Here is a 27,823-nt window from a genome sequence, read left to right on the forward strand (position 1 = left end):
CACTTTGTCATTTGAGCCTTTGTTTTATTTCCTTGTGGCTATGAACCACAGACAGAAGAAAGAACACCAAGCACGATGGTTTTGTGATCCTGTCACATTTACAGAGGTCCAGCAGTGTGCTCTGCATTCAGTACTCCTATAGCACATCACTGCTGAGCATGAAACTGGTTACAGGAGTGGCAATGAGGTTGTGAAGTCCAAATGGAAGAATCCTAAGCAGAAAAGATCCTTTTGCTGGTATTTGCTAGAGAGAGAACAAGGAGCAAGTGAGATGGATGCCTTCTTGCTATGGAGAGCTGTTCCTCTAGTTCCAGATGGAGCACCTTGACTGGGCTTCCATCTCCCACAGTTGGTCTCTACCTCTTTGGTTAACACTTGATCCATCCAAGGATTTCAGATTGCTTGTGTTGCTCCATATCCCCTTTTCTATGACATTCTGACATCCAGCTTGTGCTTTCCACATGCCACACTGAATTAGCTTTCCAAGGAAAAGTACTAGTGACTCTTTATCTCATTATTATTAATTTTTGCGTGCCTCAAGATTTGTCTCCCATGTTTCTATATGTGGTTGTCCGGACAGGACATGCCAAAAGCTGAATGAATTTGACACATCCATGCTGTCTGATATAAATGTTCTTCAGGTGAATGGTGCCCAGCAAGATGACATGGTTTTGTTCCAGAGGGTTTTCTTTCCAGGAGAGGACCAGGGAGTGAATCCACACACATCCAGTGGGGACATCAGGGAGCCAAGACCTGGGATTGAACAGGGGAACTAAATTGTTTGACACTGTAACTTAAGGTTATAGCTATACAACTGGATGAAAAAATGCCTAGGAACAAGGTTAGGTAAGATGGACTAGGTTGCATCCACCAGCCACCTCTCAAACAGCTCTGGAGTGGTCCAGATCAGAGCCATTGCTCCAGTTAGGCAGGCAACTGGGGCTTCAGAGCTCCAAATCAGTCCTGACTCTCTTTTATTTAGGAGGGCAGATATGTCCTAAAAAGTCAGACAGCTAAGTTTTAGATGGCTGAAGTCAGCAGAGGTGAACATCTCTGTGAAAATACACAAGCACCGAAAATCTCCAAACTATAAATATTGGGTTAAGCACAAACTGGGCACCAAAGTGAAACTAAAAAAAAAAGACTCACAGGAAGCTAAACCACTGGCACCTTACCTAGATTTTGCAGTTCCTCCTTTATCTTTTCTAGATGTTGTTCAAACAAACACGAAGTTCGGTAAGTCACACAGGCTGTTTCTGGCACGGGAAGTGGGCAGCGCTCTGCCACAGTGGTTGATTTTTAAACTGACGGTTCAGATGTGCTTCCTTCACGTAGGCAAAAAGAAGGTGCTGGCAGAGGATAAAACACAGGAGACAAAACTTGACCATCCAGTCGTGCTTGCATCTGGAAATGTCTGATGCACAGATACAAATTTAAAGAAAAATTGAATCTACAAAGATAGGTATAGCAGAAGAAATTGAAAAAAAAATGATGGAGTGGAGTTGCTGGTAACAAATGAAAGAGAAGGATCATTTCCACCCATATTTTAAAATGTTAATTAAGCTGGAAAAGGGAATACTATTCCCATATCATTTCTGAGAAGAAAATTTTGGACAAATGGTAAACATCAGACATTATCGTATGTTGGTTGCTTCTCCTATGCAATGGATGTTGGAGGAAACTAAAGGCACTAGCTGAACCCCTGAGAGAAGGACAAACCCAAGTCTTGTGATGGTTCAAGCACTACGTAGGCTGAAATGCAGTGAACTGAAAGGTAAACGTAGGATGAGAGTTAAAAGAATAACTAATGGGAGATGTCACTGACAGAGATGGCAGAGAATTGTATACCCACCACTCTTGCTTGTCTGAAAGCCTCTGAAGTATTTTGGCTCAAGGTAGGACACAAAAACATTGCCTTTCAAGCATGTGCTGGATGTTGCTTATTTGGATCATTTTGGCTTTTTTTCCTTCCTTTAGTATCTAAACAACACAGACAATACCCTTCCCCACTTGTGCAGCCTGCCTCAGCAACAAGGACGTGACAGTGTTCAAAGCCAGCGTCACTGATCATCGGCCGTGGGTCATTAAATGGCAGCTCCTTACCCACCACAAGCCCCTGCCCCATGCCAGCAGCACCACCCCCAGAACAGCACCCATCCTGCTCAGCTCTGCGTGCCTAAAATGAGGTTCCTGTCCAGCCAGCCATCACCTCCATGAAGCGGGCTGATTTTCGAAAGCATGGAGGCTGCCGTCACAAGGACATTCACAGCATGCGACGTGCGTTTCACACACAGAGACAATTTCTGTGACAGTTCAATCTCCAAGTGGATCAGATTTCCTCTCCTGATACGATCTATTTATACCGTGTCGCTGAGGTTTGCTCTAATGAACAACCACCTATCCATTGATTACCCCCAAAGCTTTGTCAGCTGCTGACAGAACCTTAGTATAAAAAACTACTGACATAACAGAGAGAGATGGGGATGTTTTTAAGCACCAGACTTAAACACCAACTTCCTTGCTTTCCCCCAGCTGTTAGGGGTTATCATTTGTCCTTTGACTTCTGTTGACATTCCCTCCATCTGCTCCTCTCATCCACGCAGGAGGTGAGAGTCAGTGCAGGCCGCAGGCTGCGCTGCTTTCATAGGCACTGCAGAGAAATGGGATTTTTTAAGGAGCAATTCATCCGACCTGCTGTAGACATCTCAATGAGAAAGTAATGAAATGCCTGATCCTGTTCTTTCGTGGCGAGAGGAGCTGGGGTGACTTGCTTGGGGACAGGAAGGTGGATTTGTTCCTGTGAATCGTGTTGATTCTGCTCCCTTCCTCAGCTTGGACACTTTGGGTGCTAGTTACAGAGAGGAGCAATTTCCTGTGTTCCAGGCTACATAAATTAAGTCATAAATTAAGATATACTTGCTCTACTTACAACAATAATTTTTTTTCTTAACCTTCAAGAACTACTGAGAACCTGGAAAGCATTTCCCAGCTAGGCTGGGAAGAAAAATGTGGTCATGAAAAACACTGTGAAGGGCAATTATAAAAAGAGTTGGGCTGGTCAAAACATTTCATTTTGATAATTTCACCTGTTTGATTTTGATTCAATTTCAAAGCTTTTTAGTAGTTTTATTGAAAACTAACACACATTTCTAGGCATATATTTTTAAGGCCTGGAGGAAAAAAGATTGGATGTACACCTGGATTAACTGTTGCTACTACGCTGAGCAGACACTACACTGAGTAGACCACAGGCGATGCAACCAGAAGCCTTGCAGTAAAGGGGATGATTTGATCTGTGCTGATTTCTGTTAACTTTTAGAGTAGCCCTGGGACATGCGCAGCCTTTTATTTAAAAAGGGATGACCAGGCCCTAATTTTTAGAGCAGGTAATTAACAAAATAGTCTCTTAGTTTCTTTGTTCAATACTACTGCTATGGGAATTAGGACTGGCAGTACATAAAGCCTCCTGGTGCCATTATTATATTGCTTTTTGAAGTATAATCACACTTTAAAGGCAATTCTAATGAGATATTTCCACTCCTTTGGCTGAACCTGCTGTCTCTCTCCTCCCTCTCTCACATGTGGTCATATCCACATCCTTTGGATGTTGCATTGGCGTTGCACCTCATACAGACCAGGCACTGGCAAATGTTTGTTTCTTTGATCCCTGGATCCTGATGCCTTCTTTGATCCCTGGACTTGCACAGTGCCCAGCAGCAAGGCTTTAAATAACGAGGCTCATCCTGCCTCGAGGTTCTCAGGTCTGAGTTCTGTGTTTCAGCACGTGCTGGAGCCCATGCTAAGTCTGTTGGTAACAGCAAACCTGTTAACAAGCAGACCGAAGGGGCATGAGGAGGGGAGGTCCGCTGTTGTCAGCAGTCACATCCCTCAGATCCCTTTCCCTGTTCAGGATTAGCATATTCTGCTCTAGTTTTGATCCTCCCAACTCCTCTTGTTTCCAGTTAATGAGTAACAAGTCCCTCTGGGGCTGGGTAAGCACCCCCGTGAGTCCATGTGCTGAAGCAGAACATGAAAGCCAAGCGAGTCCGTGCTCTTCTTCTTCTGGTTCTTTAAATCCAGGTTCAAGTGCAAAATTAATCTTCTGAAAAATATTTACAGGCTCTTGCCCTTTTTTTGGTGCATTATCACTATTGATGAGGCCAAAGGTAACTGGCTAGCATCCTTCTTATGTGAAGCAAAGGACGAGTAAAATCTAACTAAACAACTTTGATCCCTGATGCTTGCCATGCAGTGCAGCTGAGTGCCGCTGCTCCTGAACCACACGAGGATGCAATTAGTTGAACAGCTCTTTATTATGGATGCGGCAGAGCAGAATTAGAACTCAATTTACAAGTCTCCCTTTCAAAACCATTCAGCCGTTAAGGCCACATCATCTTTCAGTTTTCCGAGGCATATAATTGATAAATGATTTCTCCCTCCACACCTCAGCTCCTCATCTTTATTCATGAGCCAATTAATCTCCGTAGGACACTGTGATCATTTACATACATGGCCAATGTCACCAACCTCTGTCATTTCAGTCTGGAAACAATTTTACAGCCCACGAAACCACCGGGATGGGAAATTGTGGGATATCTATATTTCTATGCTTCTGGTATTTCTGCCTGATGTTACTCCCAAATATAAAAGTCAAACCCTACCTGTGTTAGAAAATGATGGGTTAACTTGGGAGAAAATGAATGTCTGAGCCCTGTGTGAGTGCTGTACAGGCAGCATGTGTCTTCTAGATATGAGCAGATGCTGGAAATATATGTTCACTTTGTGTGATCCTACACCTCAACGTACTTCATTCATTGTTATTCTTTCTTGGTTGTTTCTCTTTCCAGGCTCAGCGGAGAAGAAGACGCCGTAGTGTTTTGGCACCACATTTTGTTTGTGGGCTGGGGAGGTGTGGATGTGTCAGTACTAGCTAAACGCTTTCTTCATGATCTCCACTTCCCGAAGGGCTGTTATCAGCTTCCACCCAAACAGTATGTTCTCCAAGTGACTCGCGTTTCCTTACTGCCAGGAGATATTGATTAATTTGCCGGTATCTTAACAACCAGCACTTGCAAATGAAAGTGCAGCTTTGTTAAACAAAGGATGTCAACGAGAGCTGCAGGAGCACCACGGGCAGAGTTTCTGAGCACTTGAGGAATGTGCCCCGCGCACCACGTGCAGAGAGCATGCTTTGGCTAAGGTGCAGGAGGATGCATGTACACACCTCTACCCATCTCTCTGTATATATATCTATATGGATATAGATAATGGGAATGCAAACACCCCCAGAAAAGTTGTGTATTCTGCCTGAGTGAGGTGGTGGAGCCACTGTCCCTGGGGGTGTTCAAGGAAAGGTTGGACGTGGTGCTTAGGGACATGGCTTGGTGGGTGACATTGGTGGCAGGGGGATGGTTGGACCAGACCTTGGAGGTCTCTTCCAACCTTAACAATTCTATGATTCATTTCGTTCACCCCTCTTGGCCGGTGTGATCCCCACCTTGGAGTGGCACATCCCGGTCTTGGCTGATGCTGAGCACCAGTCTGCACAAGCAGGTCCATGCTGCAGAGACACTCATCAGTGTCCCAGCGTGTCCCCTCCCAGCTCCTGGGGCACCCCCATCACCCCCAGGAGCAGAACAGTCCTGGCGCTGTGTGAGCACTGCTCTGCAGCAACCAAAACATTGGTGGGTTATCGCCACTGTTTTCATCAAAAATCCCAAACATAGCATTGTGTGAGCATCTGTGAAGAAAATTAACTCTATCCCAGCCAAAACCATGACACCAGGCAAGGCAAAGAAGTTTGTGACAGCACAGGGTCCCCTGAGCACTGTTCACAGACCCTATACTTAGCAGAACTTATATTCCCAGTATTTGGCCCCAGGAGCAGATTTGTGGAGTTTCTCACTAGAAAGAGGCATTTGTGTTTTCTGCAAAGCCTGACCACCACATGGGCAACCCTGCCCCGTGTTGGTCTGGAAAGGATCATGACTGAAACACTATGGGGCACTGCAGCCACATTTCCCCAGCATGAAATATAATTTGACAGTGCAGCAAGCGGAGGAGGCAGGGCTGGTGGTGAAGGCCTACATCTCTCCTCAGGGATCATTATCACTTATCACTAATGTGGCTGGTTGAGCCTTTCTCTGTCATGGTGCTTAACCACTGGACTCTTTCCCTGACACCTGCTACGAGATTTCCTGGGTGGATGCGGGGGCTTTCTCTCCATGCTTTGTGTGTTTGCAGATATTCCTTGCTGTGTTACTTTAGAGCCTTAACACGTGCACTAAATGAATGCCTGCCCTGAGGGAGTGCAGTGCTTATATGCATGATCAGTTTTGTAGCTTTCTGCCTTTTACACAAATTTCAGACGTGTCTTTCCTGGTGAGCACATGGCCTATGGGAATTCAGGCACGTTTAGGCTTTGGACAATTTATTATGGCTCTGTGATGTACTTCTCAAGCAATAATAAGTTGCAACCTGGGAGGCAATTAGGTTTTCTGTAAGACGCTATCGCCTTCAAAAAGTGAGCAGTGCCCAAAAAGTAAATAATATGCAATAAAGAAAATGCTTTCAAAATAGTTATTAGACTTTAGGACAACTAAGACTCGCAGCTGTGTGTCACTTCCTGAGCAGCAAAGGAACATCAGGAGAATGATGTGATTTTCCCAGTAGTGGAACAGGAACAACATTGAGCACTGATCTGTGTAAAAAATATGAAGAAAATGAGAATGTAATCAAATGTTGGTCCTAATTCAGACTTGACTTGCTGTAAGGTATGTAAAGTTCACAGAAACCACCATAGTTAGGCAATGGTGGACACCAGGATCTGAAGCGGTGGCCAGGCACGCAGCAGGCCTGAGCTGCCCTTGGAAGAAGGGGTGATGTCAGGCTGGGATTTCGGTTCATTCCCATCTCTGGAGGAAGCAGAAACATGACTTTACCTGTATAAAATGACAGAAACCAGTCATACTGCTTGATATCCCTTTTCTAAAGGTAGCCAGGAGGGATGATTTACAACAAGGTGTAAAATCCTCATCATGTGCATGATTATGCTCTACTACACTATGGGGGGATATTTCCTTCTGAGTCCATCTGGTGATGAGACCATACCCTGAAGCATGTGATTGATTGCCCTCAAGCTTTTTTCCTCCTAGTTAGTCTAACTGCTGATGCTTTACTTTTATTCATCTGAATATCTAAGCCTTTTTGAAGCTTTGAAAATTATGATTAATTGTGCAAGGAAAATCAATAGTGGAAGTGCTTACAAAGCCAGCTTGATTTAGGAGTGAATCCCAAAGACAGCTGCTTTCTCTGAGAGTGATGGAAAAAGTTGGAGAAAGGCAACAGCAAAAAAAATCCAGATTCCCTTTTTATTTAGGGGTGATGTTTGTCATGGGATTAACTCTTCCAGGGTTGCTAGGAGCTTTATTACAGGCTACTATTACCAGTCCACGAAAGCAAAACCTCAAGTTCATAAAAATATATATATATATATATATATATAAAAATAGAGGTTAAAAGTGAAAATGTTTATAGTCCTGTACTGGAATGCAAGTATTTCCACACCTTCAGGTCCATGACAGCTTTATTTTTCACAGGAGACTAGAGATAGGGGTGAAGATCTGGTAAGGCATTTACTGTAGCATCCCTGCCAACAGATCTTGTTCTCTTTTGTGCACTGACAGGTGCTTGTGTTTTGCCTAGGGTTAAATATCCCAATTTTTTCTCCATTTCCCAAAGGAGAGCATTTTCAGAGCTCACGAGTGCCAGTCTGTAAAACTCCAGATAAGTGACTGCCATCTCGTGGTTGGCTCACCCTGCTGCACTGGTGTCAGGGCTCAGGCTGCTGCAGAGCTTCAGCTTGGGATGCAGATCACAGAATTTGGCACAGATACTGCCCCAAAACGCAGCCTGGGAAACTGGGGACCAGCAATGGGGAGGGCTCTGGGTCAGGCACCCGGCTCTGGTGCTGGGATACTGTGAGAAAAAGCAGCCCCCACCACAAAACACATTTTGAATAGCATGGTACATCCTCTGACCCCTCTCCTGAGCCAAAGCTAGAGCCAGACATCAGTCTCCAGGGACCCTGAAATCCTGCATCTTACCTATAGGAAATGGGTGATGTGTGAAAGCTTGTTCTGCCTGTCTGCCTGAGCAGGCTCCTCTAAAATCCCCCTAATTTCTCCCAAGTATCATTAGAACAGAAACCAAGTAGCACATTTGCATTACAGAATATAAAAAGAAGCAAAGTCTGCTGGCATATGAGCAAAGGAAGGGGCTGGCAGGTATTGCACCAAATGGGGACAATGGTACCGGGTCAGGCTGCAGGTCTGTCCAGTATTATCACATCTTTGGCAGTATCTCAGAGTGGCATGTGAAAAAATGGCCTAGGAAACCATTCTTCCCGCTTCCCACAATCTGTGGTTTCAACAGCAATATGTAAGATGTGCTCAGCAAGCCCACAGTGATGTTTTCTAAATTTGTCCCACTTCAGCTCTATGATGCTCACTTTCCCATTAGCACACGCACTGCGAACAGCAAAGACCACACGTATGGCTTTGTAGAACATTTTATTTAGAGAGATTTCTCACATCATTGGATATAAGTTCTTTATTAAGGCAATTCTGAATGGGCTAGAGGGGGGGAAGGAAACTGAGACTGTGTCAACAGGATCACATTAAGGCAAAATTCCCTCCTTCTGCATTTCACCACAGTAAAATCCACATAAAGGTCAGGACAGAAAATGACTCATGCCATGGAAGAGGTTCAGTGCCATCATCCCACTGACTATCCATGGAGGGGGCTAGGTCCTCAACTGAGGCAAACTGCTCAGCTGGGGATCCTGGCCTTGGTTCAGGGAAGCATTTAAGTATGCGTTTCATTTGTAAGTATTTAAATGCTCTTCTGAATCAGGGCAACAGCCCTTTGAGTGCACGTCTGTACAGTTCATTGTTTATTTTTTTACCCAGTACATAAATATATTGTTCTGTATCCCTTTGGTTAACTTCCTACCTCTGCTTTATTATTGCTACTAACTGAGTATACCCCCTTAGTTTCCCTAACATGGTTTTCATTTCTATCGTGCTTTGCAGTCTGCTAACATTTTAAGTGTATTATGGCATAAAAATGAATTAACCTTTGGAGAGCACTCCTTGTAAAGGCTCCGGTGTTCGGCTGCTCTTGGAGGACCAGGTTACAGTATGGTTTGTACTCTGTGAGTAACACCAGTGATGGCAGAGGCAAAGCTTGCAGGGAAAGGTACTGCACACATCACAGACCAGCAGCACACAGCAGACCCCAAACACTTTTCTCTTTCCACTAGCATTTCCTAAGAGGATCCTACCATTCAAAAAATATAGTCACTAATACTTGTGTTGGTCGGGAAAATCCCTTTTGTAACCCCAGGTGCAAATTGAAGGAAAGTATGGCAGAAATACTGCCAGAAGCATGAAGACATTTTCAGGCAGAAGCAGTATATAACATTTCATAATCCTAAAATCTGTCTGTACCTCCCAAGACAAAGATCTCCAGGAGACCTCTGACGGATAGTCCTGGTATCCATTAACTGGAGGTTATGTATAGGCCTCCTGGAAAACCCATTCAGGAATATGAAATGGTTATATCTAGCAAAGTGGAAAATAAGGCAAAGAAATCAAGCACATAGTACTGTTCAAAATAAAACGTTTCCTGGATACACGTGGATACACAACTTTTGTATGATCTGGAACCATGTATAACATTCATGCCTTACAAGCATGAGCACCCTGCATATTTCCTTGATACAAAGAGCATCCAGTTTGAGGGAATCAAAAGGGTGAATACCAGGCATCACTGCAAGTCTTTTGTGCTTAAACTTTCTTCATGCCTTTCCCCATAAGGCAAGCAAACACTGTCATGACCATTTTGGGTTTTACTTCAACCAGGTCTTCTGGAAGGGCATAGACTCTTGCTCCAATTTTTCTTGCCATAGAGATGGCATATCTGCATTGCAGGGGGAGAAAAAAAAAGAAATAAATTAGTGCAGTAGCATTAATGTTCCCTTTGTTAAGAAGTTTTTTCATGATCAGTACCAGAGAGTGTTGGGAACTTTCTTACTGATTCACCAAAATTCAACTTTTATATAGGAACATATGAGCCAGTTCATAAAGAACTACATTTTTAGTAAAAGACAGAGGAAGTTCCCTTATGGTTAGAGCACTGATTACTTGCAGCATGGGAGGCTGCCAGTCAAACTCTGGGCTGAAACACATTTAGTCTCCCATGCCATAAAAGATTATCCTAACAAAGTTGGTCTTGCTTCCTCTCATTCTCTGCTGTTCAGTCTTTGTAGGTAAGCAAATTCCTGATGAGGAAAAGCACATGGTTGATGCTGGTGGAGATCAGAGTTGTTGGAAATCATTGTTTAGGGACTTCTGCTTGAGCCATACCCAGAATCTGCAAGCTGACCTTCCCAACCCCTGTTCAGAGTGTGCTGTTGCAGGGCTATTGGCTGTTCTCCACTCGGTATGTGTCTTCTCTCTATTTTTTCCATGAAAAATGCTAAAATGCTGGAGAAATTCTGGGTTCTTCCGATTATAGAGCACATACATTTGTGAAATCCCTCCGCACCTCCCCCCAAAATGCAGAGAAACATGCATGGGGGAAAGAAAGGGGGGAAAAAAAGTCAAAAGAAGACATCAGCAGAGGGATGAAGTACAGAGAGAAGCACACAGAAGATTGCATAGAAAGAAATGAACAGTTGGTAGGAAATAGGAGAGGAAAAGAACAGTGGGAAAAGTCATTATAATAAATATTGTCAGCTGTGACTGCCTTACAGTCATCCTTTTCTCCTTTGTAGTTGCCACACAGCAAAGGAGAAGCTAAACTGATAACCAAACCGGGAGGTGATCCATGTAACTGAAATCACATTGAGATGCTACCAGGATTGGCTTCCTGATAGGAAATGGTTGCAATCAGAAAAAAAATCAATATCCACATCCACAAAAACAGTTTTTCAGGTATAAATCCTGTCCTCCCCTTTCTGCCTTAAATATGCCTGCGCTCCACCTGTATGTGACTAAGGAGGTATCATGATCTCTAATCACTGGTTTCCACAGCTTGCAGTTGTTGGTGTTGTTCCCTGATCTCTGAAAGAATTTTAAATTTAATAAGAGAAAACAGAAGCTTGGGAAGCCAAGTGATTTTGATCCCGTGAAGGGAATTATATTGCAGCAACTGTGACACTTCACTTCCAGTGATAGCCTTTTTTACTGTCTAACTTCTAGCCTTCATGTTTCTAGCTCTGGAGGTATTTCTCAGTTGAGAATGTGCCAGATGAGAATGACAGCGGAGTGGTTTGAAAGACAGTCAAGGAAGGCTGAGCACATAACTGGTGGTAAGTGTCACTTGGCATGAACATACTTAGCATTATTTAGTTTCTCCTCATCATTCAGGTCCTCTGTTTTCAGGAGGTCATATTTGATTGATCCTGGTTGAATGGCATCAATGAGGTCCAGGACTGGCATGCTGGTGCTGATTTTGCCATCCTGCACAGACGAAAAATACAATTAGATGCAAGAACAGGAAGACTTGTCTCCCACAAAGCCAGAGTCTAGGCTTGAGAGCACTGGGCAGTTCATTTACTGTTTAGATCTTTATGAAGGGCTGCTTAGCACAATTTTCATCTAAGGCAGACTCAGAAACCTTTCAAGGATTTTTATTTTTATGTTTTCACAGTGGATGAGACAGCATTAAACCACAAGACAGTGTGCCAGACTTCCTAGGTGGAGACCACAGTGATACAGGTCTGCTGATGGGGAGTGCGAGGGGGACCAGCTGTGTGCATCTTGAGCACATTACGTGTGGTTTGATGACTCTGTCCTCAGCTGGTGCAAACTACTGATTTACATCTACTGAATGTTCCCCAGCTTGGGAAGTGGGGATTTGTTAGTGAAATTGGAAGCTCTCTGGAACTGAACTGCCTCTGTGCACCTTGCAAACTAGGGCTCCAGCCCTGAATGGTACTACCAGATTATGCGTGTACTGTTACTGTTGTTTTTAGTACTGTCATTTCTAATTGCTGTTGTTTAATAATCAACAACACAACAGTTCTTGCCAAATACCAGTCATCATTCCCAGCTCCATAATTTGAATTCCTGTGTCAAAGTGACGTTCAGGGTGATTTCTGTTATGTTCATATTATGTTTCTGCTACCTCTTGATAATAAAGGCCCTTGAATAAAATCTGTTTATCTGAAAATGCCTTTAAAAGGGAATGGAAAATAACCAAACAATGAAGTCAATTATATCGTAATATAGTGTATGATTATATGCTTATACGTGCCTGTATACACACAATGTGTATAGCATACACATAAACACACTGTATAAGAGATTCCTAAACAGAGACTTCTAACAAAAATCTGTTACCTTGAAACTGGAGATAGTTGAATCCTTGCCGGCTGCAGTCAGTGTTTCATTGACCCAGTTAACGATGATTTCATCGTTGACCTTTTCTCCACCACCGATATCTTCAAGGATATTCAGAGTGTACCTTTAGAGAGAAGCCAGAATACTTGCTTTTGCTCATAGTCTACCATAACCTCAGAACCACCCCCGTACTTGCGGAGCCTGACTTGGACAAACCCAACTCTTAGACCCAACAGCTTCCTGCTTCCTGCACTTTCAGAGAATGAATTATATTATAACACGCTAATTCATCTAATGGGTCTCATTCACCCCCAATTCCCCAAGCATTGCTCTGGCAGCGTCAAAAGGTTTTGTTTCTCAAAATCCCTAAAAGGTCCCTTCCAGTGTATCTCAGTGTAAATGGCTTGTTCACACACTGCTTAAAAAATAATCACTGATTTTATGGGCAGAAGGAAATTGTTATACCCTTCTAAGACTGACCTTCTGCATAAACACAGGGCTGGAATATTTTGCTTATATGACAGCATATACTCTGGAAAGACATGCCAAATTGATGGCAAGTAATCACCACATCCCTAGATTAATCACATGCCTGATAAACCTAAACTCTCTTTTTAGGATAAATTTAGTCTGTATGTAGTTCCTAGCCATTGTGTATCTTTAGAGATCATCGAGCTTTTAAACACAGGCACACAGGCACCCAGACACACAAAGTATTACATGAAAGTGGGAAGAGCTACTGAGCTGCAGTCACTCTAGGTAGCAGATTACATAATTTCTGCATCAATTCTTAATTTCCAGTACATTCTCCCCACTCCCTGATACAGAGATGTTTCATCTTATTTTTCTCTCTTCTGTGCAGTGAACATTTATTCACACTATATGGATAGTGACAATAATAATCTTCTGCATGAGCTGAATGTAATGGCCTTGGCCACAAGATAATGTACTTCATGATCACACCCCTGACTCAGTTACTCTGTCTCTGCATATATGTGCAAACAGATGAGAGAAAAAGCTGTAGCCTGTAAAGCCTTCTTATCAATAGCATCAAGAAAACATTACCATGCCAACTGTGTGTACCAAAACACTCCTAAGCTTGTGTTTCACCACCATACCTTCTCATCAACTGCCAGATTAAGGCCAGCGTGAGTGTACGGTTTCCTTCATTCAGATCTTGCCCAGCGATGCCAACGAGGGAAAATTTGGCTTGATTTTTTCCCAGTTCCACTGCATAGTTGCAGTTTTCAAGCTGTTAATGACAAGATCAGTTAATACAGTTCAAAAATACAGAAAAAAGAGGAAAAAAAAAAGAAGTGGCTGTCAAGACATCCACTGCTACTTTAAATTCTTTTGATCACTGAGCCCAGATCCTCCTGGGCAAACAGGTCTATCTTTTTTGATAGATAATACAGCTGTTCGACTACCAGCAGCCAGCACTGTCCCAAAGATACTAAGATAATAATCAACCTAGAAGGAAATGTTATACTTCATCATCAGGACTCATAAAACACATTACCCTGGAAAATATGAATCTACAGCTCAGAAGTACCTCCAGTAACAAGGCATTGCACTGAGACAAAGGATCAGTGTCCCAGCCAATATTTCAGGCCAGTTAGTCACCCTGCCCAAACTGTACAGGGCTGCTCATCCAGAGAGCTGGGAGAAAGCTGCGTATTTAGCAGCAACTCTACAATCAGTTCTTGAGGCACACAGTGAAGAATACTGATTATCACTGTCCTCATTTCGTGTGGATGGCAATGGTCCAGACAGCAGCAATTAAGTTGGTGCCGTATTACTCATGCTGAAGATGCATTACAGTTGGTGACTAAAACTGCAGCAAAAGTGGTCTACGGATACAGTCTTTAAATATTGATACTAAAGGTGTCAAGACTTTTTATGTTACAAATACTGTTTACCTGTCAACAAAGTTAATGAGTCAGATACATTTATTTTCAGGGTGAAGAATTATTCACTGAGAAGACGAAAAGAATCATTTGATGTGCTGTACTTGGGACTTGAGAGCAACACGAGTGCCCACATTTCTGCGTGAAATGATGCAGACATCTTTTAAGGGTAAGGCATTGCTACTGGAGCTATTTCAGCTATTTGTACCTTCTTCATGTTGCCACCCAGTTTAGGATATGGTGGTTTGTTCACTCTGTTCCAGTCTACTGGCACTTTGATCTTTTCGTAAAGCTGGAAGATAACCAAGGCATCTGACAGGTCACTGAAAACAACAAAAAAAGATAGATCATTGACCAAAGAACCAAAGAAAGGAATCCAACCAAACCATTAGCAGAGGTAAACTTACTTTCCTATTAATAAATAAATAAATAAGTATATATATATTCTTACAAGGTCCAAAAGTTCTCTTAAGTTTTCTGTAAACAATTTGCTGGCTGCATGTATTATCTGAAGGAAATGTAACACCTCCCCTTACCTGTATAAGTGATTTACACGTGGATTAACACCCAGGGAGTTCATCCAGTTCCTGAATGTCCTCTCTTCCCTTGTCTCACCTAAAACAACAGGTATATCAATCAACAGGACAGCAGACCACAACACTCCAGTAAAATAAGTGTCTTGTGATGAAACCATAACTCAGAATTTACAGTGCACTGAACCATAAACAGAACGAGACAGTGGCTGACAAGAAAAATAAGAGATCACAGTGCAGCACATAATATTTCTTCATGCCCCAAATATTACAGTATTTAGGCAGATTGGCCTTGAAATGCCTTCAAGAATTCAAGAATAGTCTGTGCCCTAGCATAAACAGTTTTATCATGAAGCTTTTGAGAAACAAACATAATTGAAAACACAGATTTATTCTGTGTGTCTCTGTAAGCACGACCTACACTGAATAAATGCTAGACTGAACAGAGCACTTCCATTCATTTTAGCTTTCAAGTACATGCTCAACCAGTTATTAAACTGGTCCCATTGACCCCACGGATACCATGTATTTTCTTATTTGTCAGTACATGATTAAGTACTTTGCTGACTCACACTATAGAGCTCAGACCCTCGGAAGATTAAGTCTTAACTGCCAGTTGAACTGTTTCAGACTTTTTTTTTATATGCTGTCATCAACAGCATAGCTGATTTACTAGAAATATCACATACAAAAACAAAGAGTAGGCTGCCTTCTCCTAAAATCACAGAACAACTGCTGCTCAATGAGAACTAGACCCAGAAACAATTTAGATGTTTTCAATTCAGGTTTTTGTGAGCTATCTCTGTGCACCAAAAAAACCCTTCAAATGGTACCAAAAAAGGAATATTTTTTTTTTCTGTTGCCTTGCTTCATGATGGCTGTACAGACCCTGCCTCAGAAAATTACAAGTATTAGAAATAGAAAGGTTTCACTGAGCAGCATCTTTATGAAGGTATAAAACAAGAGAGATATGAGAGGCATTTTCAAGTGGTCATTCATCAGGAATCGCCACCTGCTTCAGAGCTGAAGTAGTCCAAAAGACGAGGCCACTGGGACTCCAGATCCAGAGCACAGGTCAAACAGAAGGACCTGTAGCTCAGTGAATGGTCCACACAATGGTGGTCCTGAACCTAACCCAGACCAGGCAGGCATTGGGTTCATGTAAGATCAGATTCTTAAATTATGTTCTAAATTAAGAGAATGCCAAATCAACCATGATTTCAACTAAGAAGCACACTCAATAGTCAGTAGAGGTTCAGACATCCCACAAACATTTTCATCTTTAACATATCATGTTAGCAGGGGATACTGTGGCATGGATGGCCAGAAACATCCTTTACATGAATTTTTCTTACCTTCAATAGAGCTCCAGTCAATGTCCTGGTTCTCTGGCTTATGCAGGGCAGGGTATTTGTTAAACAAGTTGGCGATGAATGCCAAGTTCAGCTTTGGGTTTCCCCGGACGACATCTGTGGCCGTGACGAACTGCCGGCAGCCCAGCCGCTCTGCCTGCTGCAGCATGCACTCTGCGCGTTGGACATCGTCCTTCTCCTGTGCCAGCCAAAAATGGGGATGAAACCACATCAGCATCAGCCCACAGCCTGGCACCATGCACACACCAACCCATTCGGGGTCCCTGTATGTGGGGCTAGGTGTGGGGCTGCTAAAAGAGATCCCTGCTGAATTTATAACAATTTCCTCTCCCATCTTTAATAATGGCAAGTCAGTGTTTCAGATGGGATTTACCTACAATCCAGCCATCTCATCATGTTCTTTTTTAATTGTATCTCACATAAAAGGGAATTAATTCCCAAATAATTGCATTTTAATATACTTGCTACATGTTAGTAGTTTATCAGTGTGGTTCAGTGGCTGTAGGATGGTACTTTAAGCAATTTGACCTGGTGGAAACTATCCCTGCCCAGGGCAGGAGGGTTGGACTAAGATGATCTTCAAGGTTCCTCCCAACCCAAACTGTTCTGTGATTCTATAAATATCTAATGAAAGGCAAAACACTTCATTTAATACTTCAGCTTTGACTTCTGAAACGTAAGATCATGTTGCAACACTAAAAAGAGTTTGCTTTCTGTGGTACCCTCGTGCAGCTCTGTGCTGGCCAGCAATGCAAGTAACAGACAGAAAATATAGGCATTTACTCTAAACTTATCTCATCTTACCCTTAATCCTGACATGTCAATAGTAATAGCTGGAATGCCTTCTTCATCTCCCTTGGGGGCAACCTGGTTCAGCAAATGGTAATAAGCTCTTGAGTCCTGTGACAGACAGAGAAATTAAATGGAGAAAAATTACATCTAAAGCCCAGATTTTGCATTCCAGCACTCTCCTGAACAATGTGCATGCATGCTTCATTTTTATTACATCAATCATTAGGCTACATAATTAAATTACTAAAGTTGGAAGCACTTAACAATCCCCACTCTATGCTGTGTTTGCTAGACCCACGTCTTCCCTAAGCCAATACGTACATGCTACAGAAAGCTCAAAGCACGAGACAAAACGCTGCATTGCAATTACAAGGACAGCAACAACAAAGAGATGTTAGAATTGACTCAATATGAACACGACAGTATAGATTAAAAAAAAGTATACCTTTATAATGTTGTAGAAGTCAGGCTGCTGAGCATTTAAGAAAAGAAAATGCAGAAGGAGAAAGCAGAGGTTTAAAGCAGATTTCAAAGAAATGCTGGAACACTTATAGAAGAGAAAGCACAAATTTCAAGGACAAAAGTTGAAAACAACAACAGTATCAGCATTTTTTTTCAGGGAAAAGGGCAGGAACAAGACAAGGATTTAACATGTTGTGTCTTTAAATTTTTGTGAAAGTTGTTTCCATGTGTGGAAAATATTAATATCACTTCAGAAATAATTCAAAGAAGAACTGAAAACAAAGCTGCATGTTAGTGTCTGGGGACTTGACTACCTAAACCAACAAATACTCTTCAAAAATGTTAAGTAGATGAGCTGTTCTTTTTATTTATTTTTTGGTTTTATTCCTTCTTGTATGAGAAATACCATTTACTCCCTACATTTCTACCCCCAAAATTCTTTGTACATTTGCATTTATTACCCACTGTGTTTTGAAGGCAGGGATTTATAAGAGTATTGAGGTGGAGAGACACACTTAATTTGAAAATGAGTGTAAAGGCTGAACTCTTGGCCTCCGAGAGGCAAATGTGTACCTTATTTTCCAACTGTAAATATGGCAAGTGCAATTTATCTTTCAGTTGCAGATAGGATTTAATCAGTTGCATCATAGTCCTCTCAGCCAGCCTATGCAAAGGTGGGAAAGACCCCATTCCCTTCCCTTTCCATGGATATCCTGCAGTCAACTCCACACAGTGAACCAAAAATCTGTTACAATAAAAATTATGTCTAGTGTAACTCTCAGACTCTCCAGTTGTCTTCCCTGGTGCTTTTTTGTGTATGTCATTTAAGTCACGGTAAATGACTTCCTGTGCTGTACTGAAGGAAACACCAAATGGAGGAATTGGAAGAGCTCCATCCTCTTCCCCCATACCTAGTTACATGTCTGGGTAAGGTTCAGCCTTCTTCAAATTAAAGACAGATCTAGAAGAATTTAGGGACGTTCAGCAAGTACACAACCTTTGTTTGAAGGACATGGACTTGGGTGTGGAGCTCATGTTTTGCTAATGTTGGTAAGTGTTCCTTATACCTTGATGTCTGAGCTGAAGTTGTTGACCTTGTTACATCCTGCATTCTCCAGGTGATAGTTTGCCCATCTCAGCAGCAGTTCCTCTGGAGACAATCTCATCAGATCCTCCAGGCTCTCTCCTTCTCTCAGCAGAGCAATCAAGGCTAAGCAGAGACAAAAGAAAAAATGAATAAATGCTGCATGCTGCAGTACTTGCTTTTTCACTGTATTCCTTAAAAAAAAAAAAAAAAAAAAAAGAGAGTCGGGATGAGAGGTGACAGATAAAAGTTGCAACAGAGAAATTCTGCTTATATATGAGGAAAAAAAAATGCCACATGGTTGGTTGAAGACTGGAGCAGGCTCCTCAGAGAGGCTGTGAAATCGCCACCCCTGGAGGCACCTACATTATTCTGCAGTTCTAACTTATGGATCCTGGTCTTGCAGATGCCAACAGGTAATAGCAATACCCACTTGTACCAGAGAGGCTGAGGCAAAATAAGGCTATCATCAGATCTGTTACTGATGTTGTGAGTACTTGTAGAGGAAAATGTATAACTATTCTCTTTCTTACACATTTTGCTACCTAGCTTCTAACTGAGCAACCAGAGGATTGCCAAAATTCAAGGTGAAATTGCATGACAGAGGATATAAACAACAAAAGGATCTCACCAATAAATAAATAAAAAAAAAGGACAAGGATGTTAGTCATGGATCTAGGAGTCAATCATGTATAACTGCACAACAGTTTCAGTATGGTCTAAAAACTACCTGATTTCCTTTCCTCAGATTTTAATTAAAACATGATGATATTGAGCACAGGAGCAAGATGGGAATGAAAAAAAAATGAACACAGACTTTCTGCAATTTAGGCGAAACAAGTCTGCATGACCTTCACACTGAAACTGGATCCACACAGGAATCCTGAAGAACTTGCACATGACCATACAGGCTCATTAGCAAGTGGGGTTTACACATCTGTCAAACTGGAGAAGATACCCTATTTCTATAGGAAAATTAGTATAATAGTTATGTTTATAAAAGGAAGAAGCAGGAGGGAAAAAATGACCCTTACACTGCAGGATATTCAGCTGTACTCTAGAGCATGAAGGGCTTTACAAAAAGTTTTGAAAAGAACAACTAAAAATATGGAAGTTAACTGTTAACGTTACGAAATGTACCGCTGGTTTAGAAAGGGACAATATGTCATACTACCTTGATATGTTTCTCTTGTCTTTTGTAATTTCTTGAACAAAATGGGGATTTGCTACATAAAAGAAACAGTGGAAATCTATCTAGAGTTCCATAGATAATTTCATACAGGGTACTATAGGATTAAACTGTAACAGAATGGGAAAACAGAAACATTTTAAAGTAGACACTGCATTTTGTGACGAGAAGAATGCTAACACTGAGAGAAGTACACTGGAAGAAGGATTCTAGTGGAGTATATCATGGATGGATTTTTGGATAAATGTTTTATTTAAAAAAAAAAAAGAATTATTTCAGCACAAATACTAGCAATGTGAAAAAAAAATATGACATTATTCACTAGGTGGCATAGTTAATACAAAAGACAGTCAGGAAATCAGACAGGAAGAACTAGATGGCAGTCAGTAACAGAAATTGAGTGAAATTCAATAGTACCATGTTCAAAGACACTCACTGGGGAATTAATATGAATACCCCCTATTAGCTAAAAGCTTCTTATTACGAACAGAGGATGAGCACAGCCTGACTGTATTAGGTGTCTTCTGAGCTAATCTGAGCCACTACGTGATATGACCAGAGAAAAACAAACACGATATTAGTGCACCCCGGGTATTTCCCATAGAGGTAGGGATGTATTACTGCCTTGATACTAGCTGCTGTGCTGGGTCTGGCTGGGATGGAGTTAACTTTCCCTGCAGCAGCCCATGCAGTGCTGTGCTCTGCAGTCGGAGCTAGAACAGCATGGGTACAACACCAGTGTTGTGTCTGTGACTGAGCAGTGCTGGCACAGCATCAGGGCTCCCTCCAACCCCCCAGAGCCAGCAGGCTGGGGGTGGGCAAGAGGTGGGGAGAGGACACCAGCAGGGCAGCTGTCCTGAACCGACCAAAGGGATATTTCATGTCTTGTGGTGTCACACTCGGCAATAAAAGGTGGGAAATGGGAAGGAGAGGGGGGACTCTCGTTATGAAGATGTCTGTCCTCCCAAACAACCACTACGTGCATTGAGGCCTTGCTTCCTGGGACGTGGCCAGACTTCGCTCGTTGATGGGAAGTAGAGAATATTTCTTTTTACTTCTCTCTGTACTTCTGTGCTGCCTTTGCTTGTTGTTTTCCCTCTTTCTTTTCCCTTTAATTAAATTAACCTTATCTCAACCTATGAGCCTTTTTCTTCTTTCCAGCATACTTTCTTCTTCCCCCCCTCTTCTTTTGAGGAGGGGGAGTGAGAGAGTGGTTGTGGTGGAGTTTGGCTGCACTGGAGGGTAAAACCAGCACAGCTGCTCTTGTGAGGTCTTTGGGAATACAATGGCCCATATTCAAGAAGGAGGAATTTCACCTGGAAGAGCTGTAGAAGAAGGCTATCAGTAAAAGAGAGAACCTGAAAAGAAATTGTAATGATGATGGTTTGTCTACCCCTACAAACTGAAGTCTGAGATGAGAGGTAAAGAAGAAAATACCATTAAGGGAAAAGATCTACTAAACAGGGTACGGCTGCCAGCTTGACCATCATTGCTATGTAACAAAGGAATGGGAACTGGGAATTCTGGAAACTGGTCTCTCTGGCTATGAAAGGGTTAGAAGATGCAAGGAGTGAAGCAATAAAGGTAATACTTGCAGGAGGTATGATAACAGAAGGGAAGTGGTGCCACCACTGGCTGAGCAAACTATCCAGAGAGGCAGGAAACAAAGCACCAAGAAGTGATGCCATGTAGACTGTGCACACACCCACAGCTTCCCACTGAAGCAAGTTCATGGAGAACTTTGGTACTGGCAAGACACACCTGGAGTGTTGTGTCCAGTTTGGGGCTCCCCAGTACAATATACACTGATGACTGCAGCAAGTTCAGCAGAAGGACATCAAGATGTTGGGCTGGAGTACGTGACACTTGAGAAGAGGTTGGGAAAACTGGGTTTGTTCAGCATGGAAAGAGGTCTGAGAGGGGAATTAACTACTGACTTCAACAACTACAGAGGAGATGGAGCTGTATTTTCCCTGTATACACAGCAAAAGGACAAGAAGTTGCAGCACAAGTTGGAGGAAGGGAAATTCCAATTAGACATAAGAAAAAAAATCACAGTGAGAGTGGTTAGCACTGGAACGGGTTGCCCAGAGAGCACAAGAAAAGGCCCTAAACAACCTCATTAACTTGGAGGCTGGTCCAGCTGGTAGTTGGATGCCAGACCAGAGGTCCTTCCAGCCTAAATTATTCTGTGATCATATAAATCAAATTTTGCCAAGAAAAGGAGAAGATTGGCACTGGTTTCATCAGAAGCAAGAAAAAAGTAAAGCTTCCTGAATGCAGTGTAGCATTTCCTTGATCCCAGATTTAGACAGAATTAATTTTGTGTCAACCAGAGTGCCAAAACACCAATATACCTGGGTGTAGGCCATCAATCCTCACCAAATGAGCATGAAATTGGCTTTGCACATACAAGCCTACATACACCCCTGGAGTTTGGAGTGCCAGAACTTGTGGGAAGCAAGGGATATGACAACAATCAAAAAGACAGTCAACACAACTTGGATAAAAATTTGAATTAAGACTTTTTTTTAAAGAAAAGCTGTATTAAGAAGACTGTTCAGTAATAACAATACAGCACTGAAACCATGAGCCACACGTACCTTCATTCCTGCTGATCTCTATGTCGGCAAAGAGCCCAATTTTGATGACTTGCCATAAAAGACCCAAAACCAGGTAAGGTTTCCCTTCTTTTAAGTCTTCAGCTCCGATGTTAACAACATGGCACCCAATGGCTGAAGCAGAGTTCAGAGCCAGGTTCAGGTTTTCCTAGGGAAGAAAGAGAAGGTCTGAATGATACGATAACTGAAGAGCTGAGGGTACAAGAAGGGAACACAGGCAAAACTACTAAAATCTGCGAGCAACTTCACTGGTACAAGTGGGCCCAGTGCTGGGCGTGGGGAGCAGGGGAACCCAGAATCTCCTAGAATTACAAATAAATTCTTAGTCCCAACACAAAGATGGAAAGGATCCTTTTGACAAAGATAAAACTCTCGGATGCCTGGTCTCACTATGTCACAAGGCAGTGGAGCTCAGAGCACGTCTGCACTCGCAGTGATGTTCTGGCTCAGTCCTGGTGTCACAGCCAGGCTCTCTTCCTACCCACATGGGTAAGGCACAAACACAAGTTCAAATTCAGACCTGGCTTCAGCATGGGGCAAACTCTCCTCCACTCAATCTTGCACTCCTGCAGGAATGAGGGAGCTGACCAGCAGGTACTCCAGATAAGCAAACACCCTAACAACCAAAATACAAGTAAGTGTCTAGTTGGCAACGAATACAAAAATACTTGGTCATAAGAATCAGTACGAATAAACCTGTTGTATTTTTAACCTTGGGATTAAGCCAAGGTCAGAACTGGTCAGGCCTGGGTATTTCCTTTTTGAGTATTGGGGTGTGGAGTGTTTAGTGGAGGCGAAGGGCTTCTGTAATTCACGGTGAGAGGCAAGAAGAAAATAATGCTTCACCACTTCCTTCCCATTTAAAACAAAGGGTGTAAGAAAATCTGACCCACAGTTATGCAATATTCAGAGAGGAGGCTTATTAAAACAGGGAAAGTAAAGCAGACAAAAAAGCCTGGCAAATACCATTTATCACACAGATTTGCAACATTCACCTGAATTTCACCGCTGCTAGCATGACAAAGAGATTTGATTAGATACAAAATGCATGGAGAGACACAGTGTAAATTCTCATAAGCTGGAAAAATTGGAGCATTTCAAATTAATTATCTTTTCTCCACCAGACAGCTGTAAAAGGGTTAAGTTAAAGTGGAAGCTCTATTGATCAAATCAAGTCTACATGTGACAGGGATTGATCTGGGCTGCATCACTAAGTGATGCTGCTGACCAAAACGATTAGAACTGAAAAATGTGGTATACAGCATAAAAATCCAATTTAATGGCTTCTGAGCTTACTTGAGCCTGGCTAATGTTCCATCTAATCAGAGTAGCTGAGGGCTAAACTGGGTTAGGTTCACATCCATTCCAAATATCTATTTATATTCTGTACTCAGATATATGGACTCTGTTCATATAAAAATACCTCTCTATATACTGCTGTGTGAGAAACACAATAAACGTTAAATAGGTGAAAATTCACCTTTTTGTCCAATTTTAAAATCATATCTATGTGTACATAATAGCAATAAAGAAGGGATTCAGTTTTCAAGGTGAAAAAGTACAGATTGTAAAGGACAGGCAAGGACTCTGGTTCCACCTCAGGCATGTAGCACCACAGCGCTGCCCGGACCACAGTTAGTATTTGGGTGAGGGCCTCAGACTGCAACAGGACAGCTGTGAATTTAAGTCCAAGGCCATGCCTGGGTGACCTGGAAGGGGGGATTCAGCTTTCTGAGAGTTAACTGCAGCTGGAATTTGTCATCAAATTATCTCATTGTTCTTGCATTCGTATGGCATCTTCCACAGAAGTATCCAAAGCTTTGACCTGGTAAATATTTATATACTGGTTTAAGGACAAATACAAAATTTGTCTAGTCAGATTATTCAAATGTTTCCAAAAAAAAACCAGAAATCTAAACCTTCTTTACCATGTAATCCTGAGCATCTCACTTTGCCACAAATAACTTTGATTGTTTTGTGCAGGACCATCTGCAGCCTCTGCTCTAAGTGTTTACACTGGAGCATCCTAAGTGAAGAAGCAAGGAATCCTGTTACATTTTTGTACCTGTATCGTGAAGGGTGTGAGTTTCTTCTTGTTTATTGTTCTCTCATCAATGGTATCCGGGACTGAAAAGTTGATCATCTTACTGGAAAAAAAAAAAAAGAAAGAAAAAAAAAAGAAAAACACTAGTAGCTGCACATGCACAAAATGCAGATAGAGCTTTTGTCACTAGACTGAAGAAGTCAATTAAAGAGGGGGAGACTTACTAAGTGAACACAGATAGTCAGCCTCTGCCTTTTACATATATATTAACACATGCAATACTTGAGCAACTATTTTGAGTCACATGCCAAATGTGCTATAAATGCCAGGCAAGAATACCATAACGTAAAGTTGTACAAGAAGTTTCTTTTGCAGAAATTGCTGTGAAACCACTCACTAACTTATGCTGATTCGTGTGAAACCCAAAAAGCCCTTGAACAAAAATAGAAACAAGTAACTACTCAGGGCAAGATTCACTGAATTCATCTCATTTTACAGGTCTGGAGGCAAAGAAAAACTCATTTAAATTGAAAGAAGCTTTATCTTTATAAAGAGAAAAGGAGCAACAAAACTAGACCCGAATCTGCAAAGATTCCTGAACCTAAGTGTAAAGTCAGCAGCTTCCATGTAAGCAGTGGTGTGTGTTTCTGCAGGCTTATGGTTTGCATTTATGAGAAATACAGGTATTATTTACCAAAGCACTATGCCATCACCAACCGCCTGGAAGAGATCATCTGTTTCTGGATTCATTGGGACCACGTGTTTACAGTCAGGGTCCTTCTCAAGGGCTTTGTTAATCCAGTTGACGAAGGCATACTTTTCTTCCTCTGTGGACACAACACCAAATCCATCAGTTTGCTGTGCTACATCTCCACCATCATTTTACTTTCAAAGGCGGGACTCGTGGGGGAAAAGACTCCTAAATCTGAATGTGACTAATTACAGAACTTCTACAAGGGAAGGAGGCTCTGAGGAGACAGGCAAAAGGTATGAGGTTGTGAAACTCATGAAAGGATGAAGAAGGATGTATGGGGTGACTGACCACAGCTGTTGTGAGGGGAGCAGAACTTAATCTTGTCACGAAGGGAAGCAGGGGGTATCATTTATTCTGTACAAGTGGGTTCTGTACTTCAGCTGAGTGAATCAGCAAGCTGTGTAACTGTTCATCCCTAAGTTAATCAAGAGAATGCAAATATATGTCTTCCTGAATTAGCCAGACCAGTATGGGGGAATATACATGGCTCAGCCCAGTAAAAAGTAGAAAATCTGAAAAATAAACAAAATGAGTTGACAAGAGCAATGGGCTTCAGTACATTCAACCCTCCATATTCCTTTCCACTGAATGGGGTTGCCCATTGTCATGAGGGTGAGCATGTTATAGAGATGGGTAATTAAATTCCCATGATTCAACTGTATGTTGCAATAGCTACGCTCTGCTAAGCATAATTTGCATTTACACAGTGATCTGAATGCATTGAGCCCTGGTGGGGTTATGCCCTCTTTAGCAAAAAGGTCAGGAACCATTTGGTTGCAGGTTTACAGAGGGACTACTATAGAAGAGGGAAAATGTATGAAGAAATGGGTTAGCAGTAGCAGGGATCCCTTGCCTTGCCTTGCTGGTGAGCAGGGACAGCAAAGGGCCAGAGTCTTCGTGCAGCTGAAGCCATGTCAGGAGGCTACAAGGCTTTCCTGATGGGGGAAGCTAAGGCAGATGGAGCTTTCTTGTGTAGTCCCAGCTCTGTCCACCCCAGTAAAGCAGCTCACACTATTTTTGACAAGGATCTGACTCTGGTGTTTTGTCACTTTCACAACTCTTTGCCTCAAATCATCTTCTCCTGAGCAACCTCTACAGCTGCCAAACCTCACAGAAGCCAAAGGCCCTGGATTTGCACCAAGATAAGGTGCAGACAAATCCCCATGAGGACATTTGCTCCTGGTTGCTACCAGCATAGGGCCCCTGTACCTACCTGAGTAAGAGTGTTGTGTGCCAGCACTGGACTGCTCTGACATCCCACCAATAGCACAGATCCCCTCCTTTTTGTTGATTTGTTTTCGGAATGACTTAGCAACATCGTCACTCTTCAGGTTTTGGAAAATCTTTCAAGCAAAAGAGACAGATTAAAATTTTCGGAGAGTTAAACCAAGCTAAAACCATGAGCTCCTGGGCTGTAAGACACATCCCCTCTGCTTTACACATATAGAAGCACAGCTTGTATGCTATTTAGTAGATTTCTGTGTAATAACTGTTATCTGCTCTTATATTTTCAAAGCCATGAACAAAGATCAGCTAAGTGACAGAAGCATATACGCTGTGAAACTACATAGCTGAAGTTTTCAGGAGGAGTGCCTTTGAAGTTTTCAGTTTGAGAAAAGGACAAATAAAAATCTGTTTCTCCACCCCAAGGGAAATTTTAGCATTTGCTTTTGTCCCAGTTCAGGCCAGAAAAAATAAGTGGTTTTTTTTGTTTGTTTTGTTTTTAATAGAAAAAAATATCCCATAAAGTTTTCGTTTTCAATCTGTTGAAATTTTTCATATCCATCTAGCCATAGGATTATCTTCTTGCAACTTATAACTGAAAAACTTCATCCCATTGCCTTAACCAAACTGAAAGATATTAAGTCTGTTCAATACATAGCTGCATTCATTTAATTTGTCCCAGTTAACTGCAGGATTTCTGCAGTCTGGTTACAAACTGCTCTTGCCTTCTCCAGCAAGGGAACACATTTGCCAAATGATATGCCCACGAGACCCTGTGCTCATGGCTCTCCTGTGCCCCAGGGACCACCCCCAGCACCACAGATAATGAAAACATTTTGGGGAAAACCAAATATTTACCCACAGAAAAGGTCAGTTTTGTGGAAACTATTCTCAGCTAAAACACTGAACTGAAAATTCCCAACAAACTCTATTATTTAGAAGTGGTCTGGTTTTGTGTGTGTGTGTGTTTTTCCTTCTTCTGTATTTATCCTCTAAAATAATATCTCACTTACTGAAATAAATTCATCAAAGCTGATCCTGCCATCCTCTGTGGTTGTCAAATTCTGAACAAGTTCTCTGGCTTTATATCCTGGGAGAGGGAGGTTGGCTGCCTTCAACACATCCGTTAAATCGTTGGCATGGATGAATCCGTTCCCACTAATATCTGCAAAAATTAAAACGAATATTTAGATTTTCTACCAGCCCAATGAAATTTTCTGCACACAAAGGCTGTTGCTTTTATTTCACCTGAAGAAGTGTACATTATATATAAAGATTTGTTATCCTGAAGTTCATTATTTTCAACCACAGCAGTGGCATTTACACCCCAAAAAATTTACCATCACCATTTAACAAACAAAAACTCATGCTGGTGAATTTACACATTTTAGACACATAATAATATTTTAACAAAGCTATGTTTAGATGGATAC

General features: G+C 42.0%; 1 protein-coding gene and 1 long non-coding RNA gene across 10 annotated transcripts in view; one reads left to right on the forward strand and one right to left on the reverse strand.

Annotated features, from left to right (window-relative positions):
• The window catches only part of LOC310889047, a 33,351-nt gene extending 18,835 nt beyond the window's left edge, over positions 1-14,516 (forward strand). For 5 of the 6 annotated variants that reach the window (XR_014576341.1, XR_014576342.1, XR_014576343.1 and 2 more), the window contains 3 exons: positions 4,848-4,991; positions 10,331-11,374; positions 11,716-12,401. This is a non-coding gene — a long non-coding RNA (uncharacterized lncRNA). Of the gene's footprint in view, positions 1-4,847; positions 4,992-10,330; positions 11,375-11,715; positions 12,402-14,366 lie in introns of those variants that run through there. The other variant, XR_014576340.1, reaches the window with a different exon arrangement.
• Positions 8,554-27,823, reverse strand: part of LCP1 (lymphocyte cytosolic protein 1) — a 49,050-nt gene continuing 29,780 nt past the window's right edge. For 3 of the 4 annotated variants that reach the window (XM_083815974.1, XM_083815973.1, XM_083815972.1), the window contains exons 3-16: positions 27,404-27,555; positions 26,380-26,509; positions 25,107-25,239; positions 24,434-24,515; positions 22,351-22,516; positions 18,542-18,684; positions 17,025-17,120; positions 16,203-16,398; positions 14,851-14,929; positions 14,523-14,637; positions 13,526-13,659; positions 12,408-12,531; positions 11,401-11,525; positions 8,554-9,981 (exon numbers count right to left, since the gene is read on the reverse strand). In XM_083815974.1, the coding sequence (XP_083672100.1) occupies positions 9,849-9,981; positions 11,401-11,525; positions 12,408-12,531; positions 13,526-13,659; positions 14,523-14,637; positions 14,851-14,929; positions 16,203-16,398; positions 17,025-17,120; positions 18,542-18,684; positions 22,351-22,516; positions 24,434-24,515; positions 25,107-25,239; positions 26,380-26,509; positions 27,404-27,555 (1,808 nt within the window). In that variant the 3' untranslated portion in view covers positions 8,554-9,848. Of the gene's footprint in view, positions 9,982-11,400; positions 11,526-12,407; positions 12,532-13,525; positions 13,660-14,522; positions 14,638-14,850; positions 14,930-16,202; positions 16,399-17,024; positions 17,121-17,457; positions 17,485-18,541; positions 18,685-22,350; positions 22,517-24,433; positions 24,516-25,106; positions 25,240-26,379; positions 26,510-27,403; positions 27,556-27,823 lie in introns of all 4 variants that reach the window. The other variant, XM_083815975.1, reaches the window with a different exon arrangement.

Source organism: Anser anser, assembly GCF_964211835.1.
Source record: "Anser anser genome assembly, chromosome: 1".
Lineage (NCBI taxonomy): Eukaryota > Metazoa > Chordata > Aves > Anseriformes > Anatidae > Anser > Anser anser.